This window comes from Schistocerca cancellata, chromosome 8 (genome assembly GCF_023864275.1).
Source record: "Schistocerca cancellata isolate TAMUIC-IGC-003103 chromosome 8, iqSchCanc2.1, whole genome shotgun sequence".
Classification (NCBI taxonomy): Eukaryota; Metazoa; Arthropoda; class Insecta; order Orthoptera; family Acrididae; genus Schistocerca; species Schistocerca cancellata.
In genome coordinates this window covers 260,688,459-260,705,615 of record NC_064633.1, presented here as the reverse complement: position 1 = coordinate 260,705,615, position 17,157 = coordinate 260,688,459, and the positions used below count along the sequence as shown (strand labels likewise).

The following is a 17,157-nucleotide window of genomic DNA, read 5'->3' as shown; positions in this document are numbered from 1 at the left end:
CTACACTGAAGCGCGAAAGAAACTGGTGTAGGCAAGCGTATTCAAAAACAGGGATATGTAAACAGGCAGAATACGGCAGTGCGGTTGGCTACGCCTATATAAGACAGCAAGTATTCGGCGCAGTTGTTAGATCGGTTACTGCTGCTACAATGGCAAGTTATCAAGATTTAAGCGAATTTGAACGTGGTGTTAGGGCGATGGGACACAGCATCTCCGAGGCGGCGATGAAGTACGACCAATTCACTAGTGTACCCTGAATATGAGGAATCCGGTAAAACATCAAATCTGCGACATCGTTACACCGGGAAAAAATGTTGCAAGAATGGAACCAACGACCATTGAAGAGAATCATTCAAGGTGACAGAAGCGCTTCCCTTTCGCAAATTGCCACAAATTTCAATGAAGGGCCATCAACAAGTGTCAGCGTGTGAACCATTCAACGAAACATCATCGATATGGGCTTTCGGAACCAAAGGCCCACTCGTGTATCCTTGATGACTGGACGATGTAAAGCCTTACGCCTCGCCAAGGTCCGTCAACACCAACATTGGACTGTTGATGACTGGAAACATGTTGCGTGGTCGGCCGAGTTTCGTTTCAAATTGTATCGAAAGGACGGACGTGTACTCGTATGGAGACTGTTCAAGCTGGTGGACGCTCTGTAATGGTGTGGGGCGTGTGCAGTTGGAGTGACACGGGACCCCTGATACGAAACGGCTCTGATAGCTGATATGTACATAAGCAGCCTGTCTGGTCACTTGTATTCATTCATGTCCATTGGGCTTCCCGAAGGACTTGGGCAATTCCAGCAGCACAATGCGACACCCCACACGTCCAGAATTGCTACAGAATTGCTTGACGAACACTCTTCTGAGTTTAAACACTTCCGCTGGCCAACAAACTCCCCAGACATGAACATTATTGATTATATCTGGGATGTCTTGCAACGTGCTGTTCAGAAGAGATCTCCAACCCCTCGTACTCTTATGGATTTGTGGACAGTCCTGCAGGATTCATGGCTTCAGTTCCCCCCAGCACTACTTCAGATATTAGTCGAGTACATGCCCGTCGTGTTGCGGCATTTTTGCGTGCTCGCAGGGGCCCTACGCAATACTAGGTAGACGTACCAGTTTCTTTGGCTCTTCAGTGTATCTCATACAAAGACTGTATTACAAGACTGATAAATGTTGTAACCTAAGAAAAGGTAAAAAATTATGACGAATGAAATAAGTGTCTCACTGCAAATTTTGGTTACTGCTAGTAATGCCTTAAACGATTTTTGCGCGATCGGTAGGTCGCCCCATGGTCTCTAGTAGAACATATTTGCCTTAGAAGGACGTGGTTCGCGCGGATATCGGTGGCGACTGCAGTGTGAATGAGGCCGGGAAGGTGAAAACAGTTTCGCTCGAGGTGATGCGGCCGAGTTTGAATCCGGCGGCGATCCGAGGAGTGTGCCGGCTGTTGGTGGTTGGTGCAAGTTCGGCAGTTAATAGCCACTGGCTCTGAGCGTGTTAGCGACACCACGAGGAGACCCTCAGGCGGGTTCCTGGATTGTGAACCAATATTAAATGTGTTACAGCCGGCTGGAATCCTTTGAACGCGTGGGACACGTTCCTGGAGAGGGAACGTGTTATGTGCTTTAGCGACCGACGACCCGGAGAACGGAGGTGGACCGTCGCTTTGTTGAATTTGTGTGTCTGCTCCCCGCTGTCATTCCTGGATCGTTTTAAGGATGTATCTGGTGAGCTACCGATTTGGTTTATCAGATGCGAATGAGCCGAGCATCGGAAGTAACCATAGCTGTAACTGCCATTTCCTGTACCAATACTGTGACTCTTTGGTCAGTAGTTTTCGTGTTGTTTTCAAGGTTCACGTCCGGTTCCATATAAGAGATCTGGTTATTGATCGCACTACTGCCTTCATGGAGGAAGTTGCATGTGCACTCCTGTAAACTACTGAATTTGTCTCTTTATTTAATGATCCAGTTTGAGTGTTGATCGCGAAGCTCGATTTCAGCAGTTGGCTGCCTGTAAGATATTGGATTTGTGGCGGCGCGCGTTCATATATTAAATGGGTTCATTTTATGTGCCACTTTCTGCATGCACTATTACTGAGCGTTCAGTTTCATTTATTATCTTATTGGGTGTTTATACAACCAAGTTCGGCTGCTTTTTTGTTGTTGTTTGTAAGAGGCGGCGTCTTTATCTTAATTATTAAGTAATTCTCAGTGAGGACTTTATTTTGCATTTTTACTACTATTTTATACGTGGTTGTAATGGTATTCAAAAGACTGTATTGTATCTGCTGTTAGTCAGCAGTTCGTTACCCAACCAAACGTGTTTGCATGGGATTAAGTGCCCTGCTCCGCATGGCTGTTATTTATTTACCCCTCGCCCACGTTGTGCGAGTTTGGTACAATTTGTAGTTGGCAGTCGAACGTCCTGCTCGATAACTTTATTTGGAACTTTTTTCTTTGATTCGATTCCGTTAATTCACTGGAAAATTATTTACTTGTTTTTCTGGTTGCTGTAATTTTGACTGTCGTGCGGCGGCTTCCGGACTATAGCAGAGGCCTGGCCCAATTCCTGTATTAATTTCTTTATTCTTCTGTGAATTAGGCTACGGTCTTTGTTTCTTTTGGTGTAACTTGACCGAAATCTGACTGTTTTATAGAGCAGGCGCAGCGCCCAAAAGCGGAGCCAAGTCTGCCCTCCGAGGCGACTATGCCTTGCCAATACAGGGTTGTATAGCACGTCGATGTATCTATTTGTGTCTTAATCATTGCGCTCCTACTGCAGCTCTCCATTTAATTATTTTATTTTTCTTTATTTCTAGTTCATGTGAATTCGTTGAACTGAATGGTTGTTAATTTGCTCCTTGTCTGTGTTGTTGGTTTAGGATCTGTTAAATCATGAAGGCTCTCACTGACTAATTGAACCATTCAGGACACCATACTTAAAACAGCTTTGTTTGGTCATTTTTCTTGTGTGCCTTGCGCACCACCGCTATCCAGCTGTATAGCAATTTTCTGATTTGGTGCTTATTTGCGAAGTATACTTCCACAGCTTTTGTTATTGTGTTTAATTTGTTTGCTGTTAATCAGTCTGACACAGTTTTATGCTTGTAAATTTTCTGTTCCTCAGTAGTCAGTACCACTGAATGTCTTTTCCCAATATGTGTTTAATAAATCTAACTTCGTGTGTTTTGCTAAAATAAAGAGAAAGTTCACAACATGAGTGAAGTTTCACTCCCTTTGACCCTGTCCTTCGTTCCATAGACAGTCCGACACGGGTACTGCGTACCAAGGATAGAACAGGTACAAGTGCTTTTTTTGTATGTGGTGCGTAATATCTACACAACTTACTGTCTTCCCACAAACACGTCACCAACTTTATAACCTGATATTTTCTGCACGGTAGTTCTGCACCACTACATGGACTACACCTGTCAATATAGGCCGCGCGGCTGTCTGAGGCGCTTTGCCACGGTTCGCGCGGCTCCCCTCCCCCCTCCTCTCGGAGGTTCGTCCTCCATCGGGCATGGATGTGTGGATGTGTGTGTGTGTGTGTGTGTGTGTGTGTGTGTGTGTTCTCCTTATCTTAATTCCGTTTAAGTTAGCTTAAGTAGTGCGTAAGCCTAGGGACCGATGATCTAAGCAGTTTCACCCCATAGGAACTTACCACAAATTTCCAAATTTTCCTGTCAGTATAGACAAACAGACGTGTGTCCGTGAGTCGACACTTCAACACATGACCTGCTGCCCAGAGGAAAACAAGCATTAATGACTTGCTTTTGCGACATGTAGCTGAAGGTATTAACCAGCCTAAAAACACACAACTTTTAATGGCTATAATTATTAATCTGCAAATGAAGTAAATACTGATGTATTCTTGTTCAGTACATCGTCCTCAGTCACCGACAGAAATATCTGCACTTATACCCATTGCACCTTGTACACATTATTGTGACTTTTGTAAAGGTTATAATTATTCTCGAATATAGAAATCAACTGTTGGTATGTAGTTCAATAAAAGCACATTCAAGGATGAAGACACTACTACTTGAGATACTGTAGCATTGCTATCTATGTTACCTACACACAAACTTTTCTAGCAAGGTTCTCAGAGCAATTCACAATCATCAGTCGTGCAAAGTATTGTTACCTGAGAGTGTTGGAGCAAGTGATTTGTGGTTTGTTTTCATACAAATTGCAAATCACATTATCTGTCCTGAAACCTTACTGTCCTCTGTACTTCTAGAAATATTCCATTCCAAATCACGCACTGTAATACACCTTCCATGCTTACATTGTCAAAACAGATAACTTTTACTTTTTTAAATGCGCAAGAAAAAGCAAATTGAAACAAAGATTTAGCAGAGTTATTTTTTAATTATTGGCACCAAGGAATATTACATTTTGAAATGGATAACAACGCTCAGGTCTTAGTTTATACGTGAAAGTAACAATGCTTCACACAGTTGCCATTTTTTTTTGCTGGACTGAAAATTTCGAAAAACAAACTGGATGATTCATTACAATGGACCGGAAAAAAGACCTAAATACTGGTAATTTGAATATGTCGAACGAAAGTGCGCACAGTATTTTTCAGAAATCATAAAAGTCGAATAGAAGACAGAAATTAAGAAGACTGCTTACAGTTTTTGAGGCCTACAAACAATAACAAAACAGATACTATGTTCTCAAATTTTTATCACAATTTACACATTTAAGGCCATGATATGAAGGACATAATCGTAGACCAACTCTTTGGCATGGATTGCCCAAAGAAAGTCGAGATGATTGAAGGTTTCTTGCTCCACGAGGAATTTAAAGATGCAGTTGGGTAACTTCTCGTATAATCTGTTAACGTCCTGCAACAAGATAAACCACAAATTAAATATCGTCTTCGAAATATATGAAAATAATTATTCTAGATTAACTGGAAAGGAAATCTGAACACTTGACTTAAGAGACTGTGAACAGGGTACGAAACGAACAGCTCGAAGAGACACCTCGTCAACTAAGCATTACTTGAGGGTAGATCAGAGCTTCAGCCTTGGAATGTTTAGAGCGTTGCCTTTCAGAAAACACCTTCAAGTGTAATGTATCACATGCACTACATATTTATCATACGCTGTAGTATATTACTATTCTACTGTCCTTGTCTTTATATTCAGTTTAATTTTTTTTTTTTTGGGTGGGGGGGTGGGGAAGGAGACCAGACAGCAAGGTCATCGGTCTATTCAGTTTAATTCTTTATTGTTTGTCTCAAAGGGGAAATTTTCGTTGCTGCAGGAAATAAGTATGAGCCTTCAGTTAAACACTAGGAAATAGACGTGCACGATCTTAGGTTCAAAACTGGCAGCATCTTTACTAAGACAATCCTTCATATTGTGGCAAATCCAGTTAAATGCGAGATCAGACGTTAGTGATATAATAATAACAAAGAACTGCGAGTGCTTGCAAAAGCATCGTAAAGTAGATTAAAGCATTTGGGCCGTAAGCCTGCACAAAAAATTCCATGTCGTTGCAGGGGGTTCTATTAGTTCTTTATGTACCAGTACCACTACCATCGCCTTGATCCTTCGATTGTTACCGACACTGGTCTCGCATTCAAGAAGACGACGGTTGAAATTCGCGTCGAGCCATCCAGATTATGACCTCACAAGGAACCCGTTGAATGCGAGGTCACAAAACGCCAGTGATGTTACGGCACTCGACGTCCCACACATTGTCTACCTTGCAACCACAGTATCGACTGCTAGTGGCAACAGGAGAAGGAACTGGAAATATCTAATGGTGAGCACGGCATGAAGTTTCGGAGCGCACTTAAACTATTTAGTAACTCACAACAATGCCACAGTGCTAGTGGTGTTGAAACAAAGCAGAGCAATGGCAACGATAAACAAGCCAAACGTTGCATTATGTCTTCAACAGTTGCCGAAGTCGGCATTACGTAGAAAGGAAAGAAGAAATTCTGCGGAATGAGAAAGAAGTGGCAGATGAAATATTAGCGTTTCTGCAAGATGAGTCAGTGGGATGCGTCGTGTCGTATACGCTCAACTGTGCGGACAGTGTACACGAGGAGAACAATGACGAAGATACGTGCTTAAAAAGTGAAAGTGATACCGAAATAAGTGTTGAGCCCTCTTGTTCGTCATCCTTGTCAGACAGGGAGCCACAGATCTCGTCTCCAGTGAAACGTAGTAAAGAACAATCGTTGTACAAGGAGTTGGAACTAAACATAATTCCGTGCATGGAAGACCACCCGCAGCATAGTAAAACAACAATGATAAAAATATTTTGAACAAGTACGCAGCAATATGGCCGTATAGAGCGTAAGAAGAACTACGCCTATTCATGGGAGGACAGGGGATTTTTTTTACGAAAACTGGTGTTTAAAAGTCGCACTTGTTGCAAAAACTGGTGTTTGCTTGTTTCAAGGATACTCAATACAATTTACAGTATGTGCATGATAGCTACCTATGTTACGCCCGTCAAAATGCGCGACATAGATTACAGTGATTTCAGGGGAAGCAGTGGTTGGCTGCTACAGAGATGTAAGACCCAGGATAACGAAATTTCAAATAAACCGTCAACTTGAGCATGCACAGTATATTGCAGAGTCGGCCAAAATGTAGATGAGATAAACTTATCCCACCGTTCAGTAAGAAAATTGTTTTCATCTCCGTGCTATCAGAATTTGAAGTGGAAATGCATATGAAAGGAACCTGGAAATTAGAGGCACGAAGACAGTTGTATGAGGATCATCTGACACCAATGCCGTAACGCAATCGTATACACGACTGGCCATTAAAATTGCTACACCAAGAAGAAATGCAGATGATAAACCGGTATTCATTGGACAAATACACTCCTGGAAATTGAAATAAGAACACCGTGAATTCATTGTCCCAGGAAGGGGAAACTTTATTGACACATTCCTGGGGTCAGATACATCACATGATCACACTGACAGAACCACAGGCACATAGACACAGGCAACAGAGCATGCACAATGTCGGCACTAGTACAGTGTATATCCACCTTTCGCAGCAATGCAGGCTGCTATTCTCCCATGGAGACGATCGTAGAGATGCTGGATGTAGTCCTGTGGAACGGCTTGCCATGCCATTTCCACCTGGCGCCTCAGTTGGACCAGCGTTCGTGCTGGACGTGCAGACCGCGTGAGACGACGCTTCATCCAGTCCCAAACATGCTCAATGGGGGACAGATCCGGAGATCTTGCTGGCCAGGGTAGTTGACTTACACCTTCTAGAGCACGTTGGGTGGCACGGGATACATGCGGACGTGCATTGTCCTGTTGGAACAGCAAGTTCCCTTGCCGGTCTAGGAATGGTAGAACGATGGGTTCGATGACGGTTTGGATGTACCGTGCACTATTCAGTGTCCCCTCGACGATCACCAGTGGTGTACGGCCAGTGTAGGAGATCGCTCCCCACACCATGATGCCGGGTGTTGGCCCTGTGTGCCTCGGTCGTATGCAGTCCTGATTGTGGCGCTCACCTGCACGGCGCCAAACACGCATACGACCATCACTGGCACCAAGGCAGAAGCGACTCTCATCGCTGAAGACGACACGTCTCCATTCGTCCCTCCATTCACGCCTGTCGCGACACCACTGGAGGCGGGGTGCACGATGTTGGGGCGTGAGCGGAAGACGGCCTAACGGTGTGCGGGACCGTAGCCCAGCTTCATAGAGACGGTTGCGAATGGTCCTCGGCGATACCCCAGGAGCAACAGTGTCCCTAATTTGCTGGGAAGTGGCAGTGCAGTCCCCTACGGCACTGCGTAGGATCCTACGGTCTTGGCGTGCATCCGTGCGTCGCTGCGGTCCGGTCCCAGGTCGACGGGCACGTGCACCTTCCGCCGACCACTGGCGACAACATCGATGTACTGTGGAGACCTCACGCCCCACGTGTTGAGCAATTCGGCGGTACGTCCACCCGGCGTCCCGCATGCCCACTATACGCCCTCGCTCAAAGTCCGTCAACTGCACATACGGTTCACGTCCACGCTGTCGCGGCATGCTACCAATGTTAAAGACTGCGATGGAGCTCCGTATGCCACGGCAAACTGGCTGACACTGACGGCGGCGGTGCACAAATGCTGCGCAGCTAGCGCCATTCGACGGCCAACACCGCGGTTCCTGGTGTGTCCGCTGTGCCGTGCGTGTGATCATTGCTTGTACAGCCCTCTCGCAGTGTCCGGAGCAAGTATGGTGGGTCTGACACACCGGTGTCAATGTGTTCTTTTTTCCATTTCCAGGAGTGTATATTATACTACAACTGACATGTGATTACATTTTTACGCAGTTTGGGTGCATAGATCCTGAGAAATCAGTACCCAGAAAAGCCACCTCTGGCCATAATAACGGCCTTGATACGCCTGGGCATTGAGTCAAACAGAGCTTGGAAGGCGTGTTGCTGCCCATGCAGCTTCAACACGATACCACGGCTCATCAAGAGGAGTGACTGGAGTATAGTGACGAGCCAGTTGCTCGGCCACCATTGACCAGACTTTTTCAATTGGTGAGAGATCTGGAGAATGTGCTGGCCAGGACAACAGTCGAACATTTTCTGTATCCAGAAAGGCCCGTACTGGACCTACAACATGCGGTCGTGCATTATCCTGCTGAAATGTAGGGTTTCGCAGGGATCGAATGAAGGGTAGAGCCACAGGTCGTAACACATCTGAAATGTAACGTCCACTGTCCAAAGTGCCGTCATTGTGAACAAGAGGTGACCGACACGTGTAACCAATAGCACCCCATACCATCATGCTGGGTGATAAGCCAGTATGGCGATGACGAATACACGCTTCCAATGTGCGTTCCCCGCGATGTCGCCAAACACAGATGCGACCATCATGATGCTGTAAACAGAACCTGGTTTCATCCGAAAAAATGACCTTTTGCCATTCGTGCACCCAGGTTCGTCGTTGAGTACACGATCGCAGGCAGTCCTGTCTGTGATGCAGCGTCAAGGGCAACCGCAGCCATGGTCTCCGAGCTGGTAGTCCATGCTGCTGCAAACGTCGTCGAACTGTTCGTGCAGATGGTTGTTGTCTTGTAAACGTCCCGATCTGTTGACTCCGGGATCGAGACGTGGCTGCACGATCTGTTACAGCCATGCGAATAAGATGCCTGTTATCTCGACTGCTAGTGATACAAGGCCGTTGGGATCCAGCACGGCGTTCCGTATTACCCTCCTGAACCCACCGATTCTATATTCTGCCAACAGTCATTGGATCTCGACCAACGCGAGCAGCAATGTCGCGATACGACCTTTATCAAAGTCGGAAACGCGATAGTACGCATTTCTCCTCCTTACACGAGGAATCACAACAACGTTTCACCAGGCAACGCTGGTCAACTGCTGTTCGTGTATGAGAAATCGGTTGGAAACTTTCCTCATGTGAGCATGTTGTAGGTGTCGCCACTGGCGCCAACCTTGTGTGAATGCTCTGAAAAGCTAATCATTTGCATATCACAGGAAGAAGATAATGTGATATGCTAATGTCGGTTAAATTTCGCGTCTTTAGCACGTCATCTTCGTGGTGTACCAATTTTAATGGGCAGTAGTGTACAATTACGCCGAATGTTAATCAGGATTATGAATTGGAAAGTTATTTCTTGTGCTCCGAGAAGTTGGAGGTGCTCTGTCCCCTACGATTCTTTCTCCTATACGTGTTCTTCCAAGGACAGTATGGAATAGTTACGTCAAAACACGCAAGAGCCGGAAAATGGGCCTAAGAGAACTACACCTATGGCATGAGCACAGCTTTGGCCAATAGGTGGTCAAAATAACTTGCTTTTGCTTCATTCCTGGGCTGTGTATAAAAGTCATACTGCTTTAGAACAAACTGTGCCCCCTGAAAAGTGTGTGACATCGCATTTCATACCACCTGGAACCACTGGACAAATTCAGCCTCTGGATATTTGTTTTTCCGTGCCTACAAAACATATTAGCGCACCATCTGCAGGTAAGCCTTAAACTAAAGTCAGTTTCACGATAAGCTCCACGCAGACTGTTTAACTTTTGGTTGCATATCATCGCATTTCATCAGTTCTCGTCGCCTTAGATATTGATGCAAACCTTTGTGAAAATTGTGGCGCGGCAATTTTCATTCGGTATTTATGGTGCAAGTTAATGGTTTGTTTTGAACATTTCTTGTGTGTCGACGGTGTCCATTTTGTGAAGTGTAATACATACGTTTCACAGAAATTGATCTGAGCACCTCCTCGACACTCATTTTCTGTCGCCCTCCAGATGCACATTGTGAGTCATTAGCAGGTAATAGTTTTCCTGTCATAAATGTTAACATAACATTTTCAAATGAGCCTTACTAAAGACTGAACATGCTGCCTCGCACTCAAGGGGTTGCTTGTCAGTGATTTCCGTAAATCACTCCAGCTCAATTTCAGGATGGTTCCTTTGAAAGGGCACGGACGATTTCTTTCCCCAGCGCTAAAATACTACAATCGTTTTCTATTCCGTCCCCTAATACGTGAGTGGAAGTAACGGATGCCGGCAAGGCGTGTGATCTTGAATTTATCTAAGTTTACCGTCAGTACAATATTTGGACATAATGTTGGAGAATTTACCCACTGATTAACTCTTTCATAAGGCGTGCAATATCGGACTTCTGACTTTGAACAGGAAAAACCTCTCTGTGTAACGTATATCGCTTGTCTTGCAACGTTTGCCATTGACTTGGTATTAATATCCCCGTGAAACAAAAGTGAATCAGTAACTAGACGTGCTTCTCTTCTCTGTCGATCTTCTGGATCTTTCTTATAACTTCTATTAATTCTACGATGTAACAATCCTAGACTAAACAGATTGAACTGGCAGAAAGTGAATAACATTTCCTCCCTTTGAAAACTTCATTTTATATGGTCATGGCACTTGAAATCGCTCCCCAAGTGTTGTCTTCGAAATTTTACGTCTAAAACTCCTAACATCTGTGAGGATGTGAGGTCTCTTCGAGAGTTAGGACAAACTATCTACACACCTCCATGGCCGAGGTTGCAGACGCATAGCTGTGCGGTGGCACTCGACTTAGAGGTAGACAGGGTCGAATCCTGGTGATAGAAAACTTTCGCTGCTGATATTTGGCAGAGGAGGCGTGGTCGTGGTGACTATTCTTCGCGCCCACTCGGATACCCATATAGCCCGCACTGTACGCAGGCTCTGTGCTCTTTCCCTACACCTCGCACTGCCTTGTGACGCACGATTGTCCGGTTACGCCTGGCGAGTGCTCATCCACGTGAATGTGAGTCATGTCGCGTGGTAACGAACGCTGCTTTCTCGGTTTCGCCATGCAAATGCAGTGCTCTAATGTGCACCCAAAAGCAAAGACACGGCAGAGGCACGTTCTATCGGAGATGTCTCAACACAGATCCACTCCATGTTAACAGCCAATAAGCCATCAGCTGTACCCAGCACAGCTTCTACAGTGGACACCAACCAATTGCCTCTATACTCATAACAACCACATGCTTCATTTGCTCTCCACTAAATAGGTTTGCCTAATATCAGAATATATACTTCAGACCAAAGTACTCAGAGAGAAACATAAAATTAGAGTGAGATTACTATTAGAAGTAACTACACAACTGAAAGAATGAAGATAAAACAAGGTCTCGATACTGAAATTACTAATTACAAGGAATCAAAAGAAGAAACCAAAACGGATGCAACCGTATTCTAGCCACGCAAGCTCTAGAACTGCTGAGCACTGGCACTGATACTTTCCGCGCTAGAATCTTCCTTCCAAAGAGGTTTTTGACAGACTTCCATCCGAGATGATTTGTTTCAGAGACGGGCTCTTTCACACGATCGAGCTAGTGGAGAGATAATTAGTTGAAGGTTGAAAATTGTTTCAGTTAACCTGAAAGATTACAAGGTGTAATGTTTAAGTGAAATTGTTGTTAGCAAATGAATCGACTGGCTTGCATAAAAGATTATTTCCCTTGAAAATCTGTGTTCTTAAATTTCACATAAAGAGGTGTACGATATACACTCCTGGAAATGGAAAAAAGAACACATTGACACCGGTGTGTCAGACCCACCATACTTGCTCCGGACACTGCGAGAGGGCTGTACAAGCAATGATCACACGCACGGCACAGCGGACACAACAGGAACCGCGGTGTTGGCCGTCGAATGGCGCTAGCTGCGCAGCATTTGTGCACCGCCGCCGTCAGTGTCAGCCAGTTTGCCGTGGCATACGGAGCTCCATCGTAGTCTTTAACACTGGTAGCATGCCGCGACAGCGTGGACGTGAACCGTATGTGCAGTTGACGGACTTTGAGCGAGGGCGTATAGTGGGCATGCGGGAGGCCGGGTGGACGTACCGCCGAATTGCTCAACACGTGGGGCGTGGGGTCTCCACAGTACATCGATGTTGTCGCCAGTGGTCGGCGGAAGGTGCACGTGCCCGTCGACCTGGGACCGGACCGCAGCGACGCACGGATGCACGCCAAGACCGTAGATCCTACGCAGTGCCGTAGGGGAACGCACCGCCACTTCCCAGCAAATTAGGGACACTGTTGCTCCTGGGGTATCGGCGAGGACCATTCGCAACCGTCTCCATGAAGCTGGGCTATGGTCCCGCACACCGTTAGGCCGTCTTCCGCTCACGCCCCAACATCGTGCAGCCCGCCTCCAGTGGTGTCGCGACAGGCGTGAATGGAGGGACGAATGGAGACGTGTCGTCTTCAGCGATGAGAGTCGCTTCTGCCTTGGTGCCAATGATGGTCGTATGCATGTTTGGCGCCGTGCAGGTGAGCGCCACAATCAGGACTGCATACGACCGAGGCACACAGGGCCAACACCCGGCATCATGGTGTGGGGAGCGATCTCCTACACTGGCCGTACACCACTGGTGATCGTCGAGGGGACACTGAATAGTGCACGGTACATCCAAACCGTCATCGAACCCATCGTTCTACCATTCCTAGACCGGCAAGGGAACTTGCTGTTCCAACAGGACAATGCACGTCCGCATGTATCCCGTGCCACCCAACGTGCTCTAGAAGGTGTAAGTCAACTACCCTGGCCAGCAAGATCTCCGGATCTGTCCTCCATTGAGCATGTTTGGGACTGGATGAAGCGTCGTCTCACGCGGTCTGCACGTCCAGTACGAACGCTGGTCCAACTGAGGCGCCAGGTGGAAATGGCATGGCAAGCCGTTCCACAGGACTACATCCAGTATCTCTACGATCGTCTCCATGGGAGAATAGCAGCCTGCATTGCTGCGAAAGGTGGATATACACTGTACTAGTGCCGACATTGTGCATGCTCTGTTGCCTGTGTCTATGTGCCTGTGGTTCTGTCAGTGTGTTCATGTGATGTATCTGACCCCAGGAATTTGTCAATAAAGTTTCCCCTTCCTGCGACAATGAATTCACGGTGTTCTTATTTCAATTTCCAGGAGTGTAAATGGGTCAAACGAAATGACATCATTTATTTAAAAGCCCTTTTAACCGTAACAAGCTATGAACGCTCGCCACAGCACCAAAGTGTGGTTGCGGTGATCGACAATCAACTAAAAGATAAATTCTTAGGTATTCTCGAAGATTTGTTATAGGCATTTCTAAAAACTAACTAAAATATTCAATAAAGCATCATTTCACTTTTCAGTAGCATCAAACAATCAGTAAGGATAAATGGAATAATGTATAAGAGGTCATCAGCGGTTTCATTGGGCTATAGTTAGTGTTTACCTTCACAGCCGCTAGCCAGTCGTTGCTGCTGTACAGGAGAACCACTTTGGCAGTGATCTTGGTCAGGTCGTAGTCTGGCGGCCAGAAGCTGCCGTACTTCTGCAGGTTGCCGAATGCACCGAAGTCGTACTGCCGGAAATGGCCTGTAACAAAGCGTGTTTGAAACAACATTATTGTAATGGCACTAGCTGATCGCCTGGCAGTGAACGGGTATGTATGTATTCGAATATCCTATTAGTCCATCTCCTTCTTTCCCCTCTTTCTTCCAATCTCCTCTTCTCCTCCCTCTCTAGCCACTCATCTCCTCCAACCACCTTTCTGTCCACCTCCTCCACCGCAACTCTCTGTCCATCCTCTCCTGCCCTGTCTCTGTGCATCTATTCCGCCCTCCTCTCTCGCTCCATTTTCTCATCCCGTGTCCACTTGGTAAATTCTCGTCTGCCCATTTCTTCCTACCTCCTGTTCGCCCATCTCCTATTTCCCCTCTCTCTGTCCATCTCCCCCCCCCCTTCCTCTGTGTCCATTTGCTCCTCACCCTTCTTGCTGTTCATTCCTCTGACCTTCTCCCTTCTCCTCTTATTTTCCCTGCATATTCTATCCTACCCCTTTGCTGTCCGTCTTCTACTCCTCCTCTCTCCACCCACCTCTCCCTTTCCCCCTTGTTTCTGTACATCGCCTCCTCTTTCCTTCCTCTGTAAACCTCTTCCTTCCTCCTCACTCTGCCCATCTGCTCCTCCACCAACCTTTGTTCATGTCCTCCTTTCCCTGTATTTGTCCATCTCCTCCTCCCCCTCTCTGTCTGTGCACCTCTTCCTCCATCCCAGTTATCACCTCCACCCCAACAGGAGGCTGCTGGTTCTTACCACCACAACTGTTTCCTTTCTTAGTAATTAGTATATGTGCTAAATCTGACTGAAATCAATCAGGGTTTAGAAGCAGTGTTTCACCCATCACTTTGCCCGCTTACGGACATGTCACATATATTTAACACACTGTATGTGTAACGTCTTTATACATATATCTCAGATGTATATGTAGCGAATTCCGACTTGCAGTTTCATTTTCAGGAAGCTCAACGTTTAGGACGTCATATCACCCGAAATATGTGTCGCACAGTGATGTATTGTTGTAGGTATATTCAGTGGCATTTGTGGATGATGCCTGCGAAATCTCTTGCGAATAGTGTTAATAGTAAAGAAATAATAAATAAAATATCATGCCTAATGTTGCAGTTTTCACACATCTTAGTGTTTACGAGTTCATATCACCTGAGCCATGTGTTGTATAATGATATAATTTTGCTGGTGAATTCAGTGGTATATGCGAATACTGTTCATAAAATATGTTGCGAATAGTAAATAAAGTAATAAATTAAAAAGTCATACCTCTGGCGGAAGTTTTCCTGCATGAGCAGCGAATATGTAGTAAGCGATAAACTTTTCCTTTCATCATTTTGCGGGGGTTGCCGGCGAGAAAAAGGGTTTCTTAAGGGTTTGAGATTATGCGTAGTTTGTTGCAAGTCACTAAGTGCTCTTGTTTTGAAATGTTGTATAAATGAAATATGTGTATTTGCGGGTAGTGGGCTACAGTCTTTATCCCATCTCACCCCCCCCCCCCCCTCAACCGTTTGATAGGTAGGTGGTTCTTACTCCCACAGCAATTCTTTACAGACAATAAATGATATGTATGCCAAGTTTAGTTCAAATCGGTCCATTGGTTTAGGAGGATATGTGGAACATACATACATACATGCATCCCTGAATCCATTTTTATAATATTCACGTAATCGCATGAAGAAATTGAAACCAAAAGTATATAGAAAACAATTGACAGAACCATTCTTTGCCCAATTACAGTGGACGAGATACTTAATACAGGCCGGCCGGGGTGGCCGAGCGGTTCTAGGCGCTACAGTCTGGAATCGCGCAACCGATACGGTCGCAGGTTCGAATCCTGCCTCGGGCATGGATGTGTGTGATGTCCTTAGGCTAGTTAGGTTTAAGTATTTCTAAGTTCTATGGGACTGATGACCTGAGATGTTAAGTCCCATAGTGCTCAGAGCCATTTGAACCATTTTGAACATCGTGGAACACTCCCAGTTCAGTTCCTATAGTTTCATGAAGTTGCGATAGGTGGCGTTATTGCACATAACATTCAAAGTGGCGTCAGTAACGGAGATGCGTTTCAAGCAGAGAGCTGTCACTGAGTTTCTTTGACGGAAAACCAAGACATCGCAGATATTCCTAGGCGCTTGCAGAATCTTTACAGAGACCTGGCAGTGGGCAAAAGCACGGTGAGTCGTTGGCCAAGACGTCGGTCATCATCGCAACAAAATCGCGGACGACAGCACACAGCTGTGACTCCTGCAGAGTATTCGTCACCACGAGAATGCAAACGATCTTTTTCTTCTCCATGGCGCATGTCTGCGGACCCTAGAGGAGCTCACAAAACGTCATAGGACTGTTCTTTCTTATCCACTATACAGCCAGGTTCTCGCACCTTCCTTTCATCTGTTTGGCCCAATGAAGGACGCACCACACGGGAAGCAGTACGTGGATGATGAGGAGGTTATTCATGCAGAAAGACTTTGGCTCCGACTTCGACCAGTAGAGTTGTACCATGTGTACGTAGAGGCAGTCGGGCTCAGGCGACAGAGCGATGTGGTGCAGTGGTTAGCACACTGGACTCGCGTCCGGCCATTCTAATTTTGGTTTTCCACGATTTCTCTAAATCGCTGCAGGTAAATGCCGGGATGCTTCCTTTGAAAGGGCAGGGCCGACTTCCTTCCCCATCTTTCCTTAATACGATGAGACCGATGACCTTGCTGTTTGGTCTCCTCCCCAAAACAACCCAACCCAACAAACTAAAGTGATTTAAGGCCGTCGCAATGAACGGAGATAAAGCTGAAAAATAGGATATTGTAGCAGAGAGAATGGGGGAATAACGTGGCGTACTGGAATCCCGAATAAAATCAACCTACTTTCAGGAAAAATGTGTTCCATTATTTATGGAAAGCCCCTCGTATTATGCCATTAACCGTATTAACGATGACCTACTGTTTTTGACATGAGAGAGAAGTGAAAATCCGACTAATGTCAGTCATGACTAGCTGAACGAGTCGGGGACAGCTGGAAGCTTGTCGTAACAAGGAGACACGTTGCCTGTGGGGTTCAGTTACACTCACCCGCTCTTCAATTCGCTTTGACCATGGGCCGCAGGCCCATCAGGAAGGCGTAATCCGTGGAGAACTTACACTTTCTCACGAAAAGATTCAAATGGATCTGAGCACTATGGGACTTAACATCTGAGGTCGTCAGTCCCCTAGAACTTAGAACTACTTAAACCTTATTAACCTACGGACCTCACACACATCCATGCCCGAGGCAGCATTCGAACGTGCGAC

General features: G+C 45.9%; 1 protein-coding gene across 1 annotated transcript in view; it reads right to left on the bottom strand.

Moving 5' to 3' along the window:
* Positions 1-4,524: 4,524 nt before the first annotated feature.
* LOC126094882 (lipase 3-like) overlaps positions 4,525-17,157 on the bottom strand; it is a 73,433-nt gene continuing 60,800 nt past the window's right edge. The window contains exons 9-10 of the mRNA XM_049909519.1: positions 13,755-13,897; positions 4,525-4,872 (exon numbers count right to left, since the gene is read on the bottom strand). Coding sequence (XP_049765476.1) covers positions 4,720-4,872; positions 13,755-13,897 — 296 coding nt within the window. The 3' untranslated portion in view covers positions 4,525-4,719. The remainder of the gene's footprint in view (positions 4,873-13,754; positions 13,898-17,157) is intronic.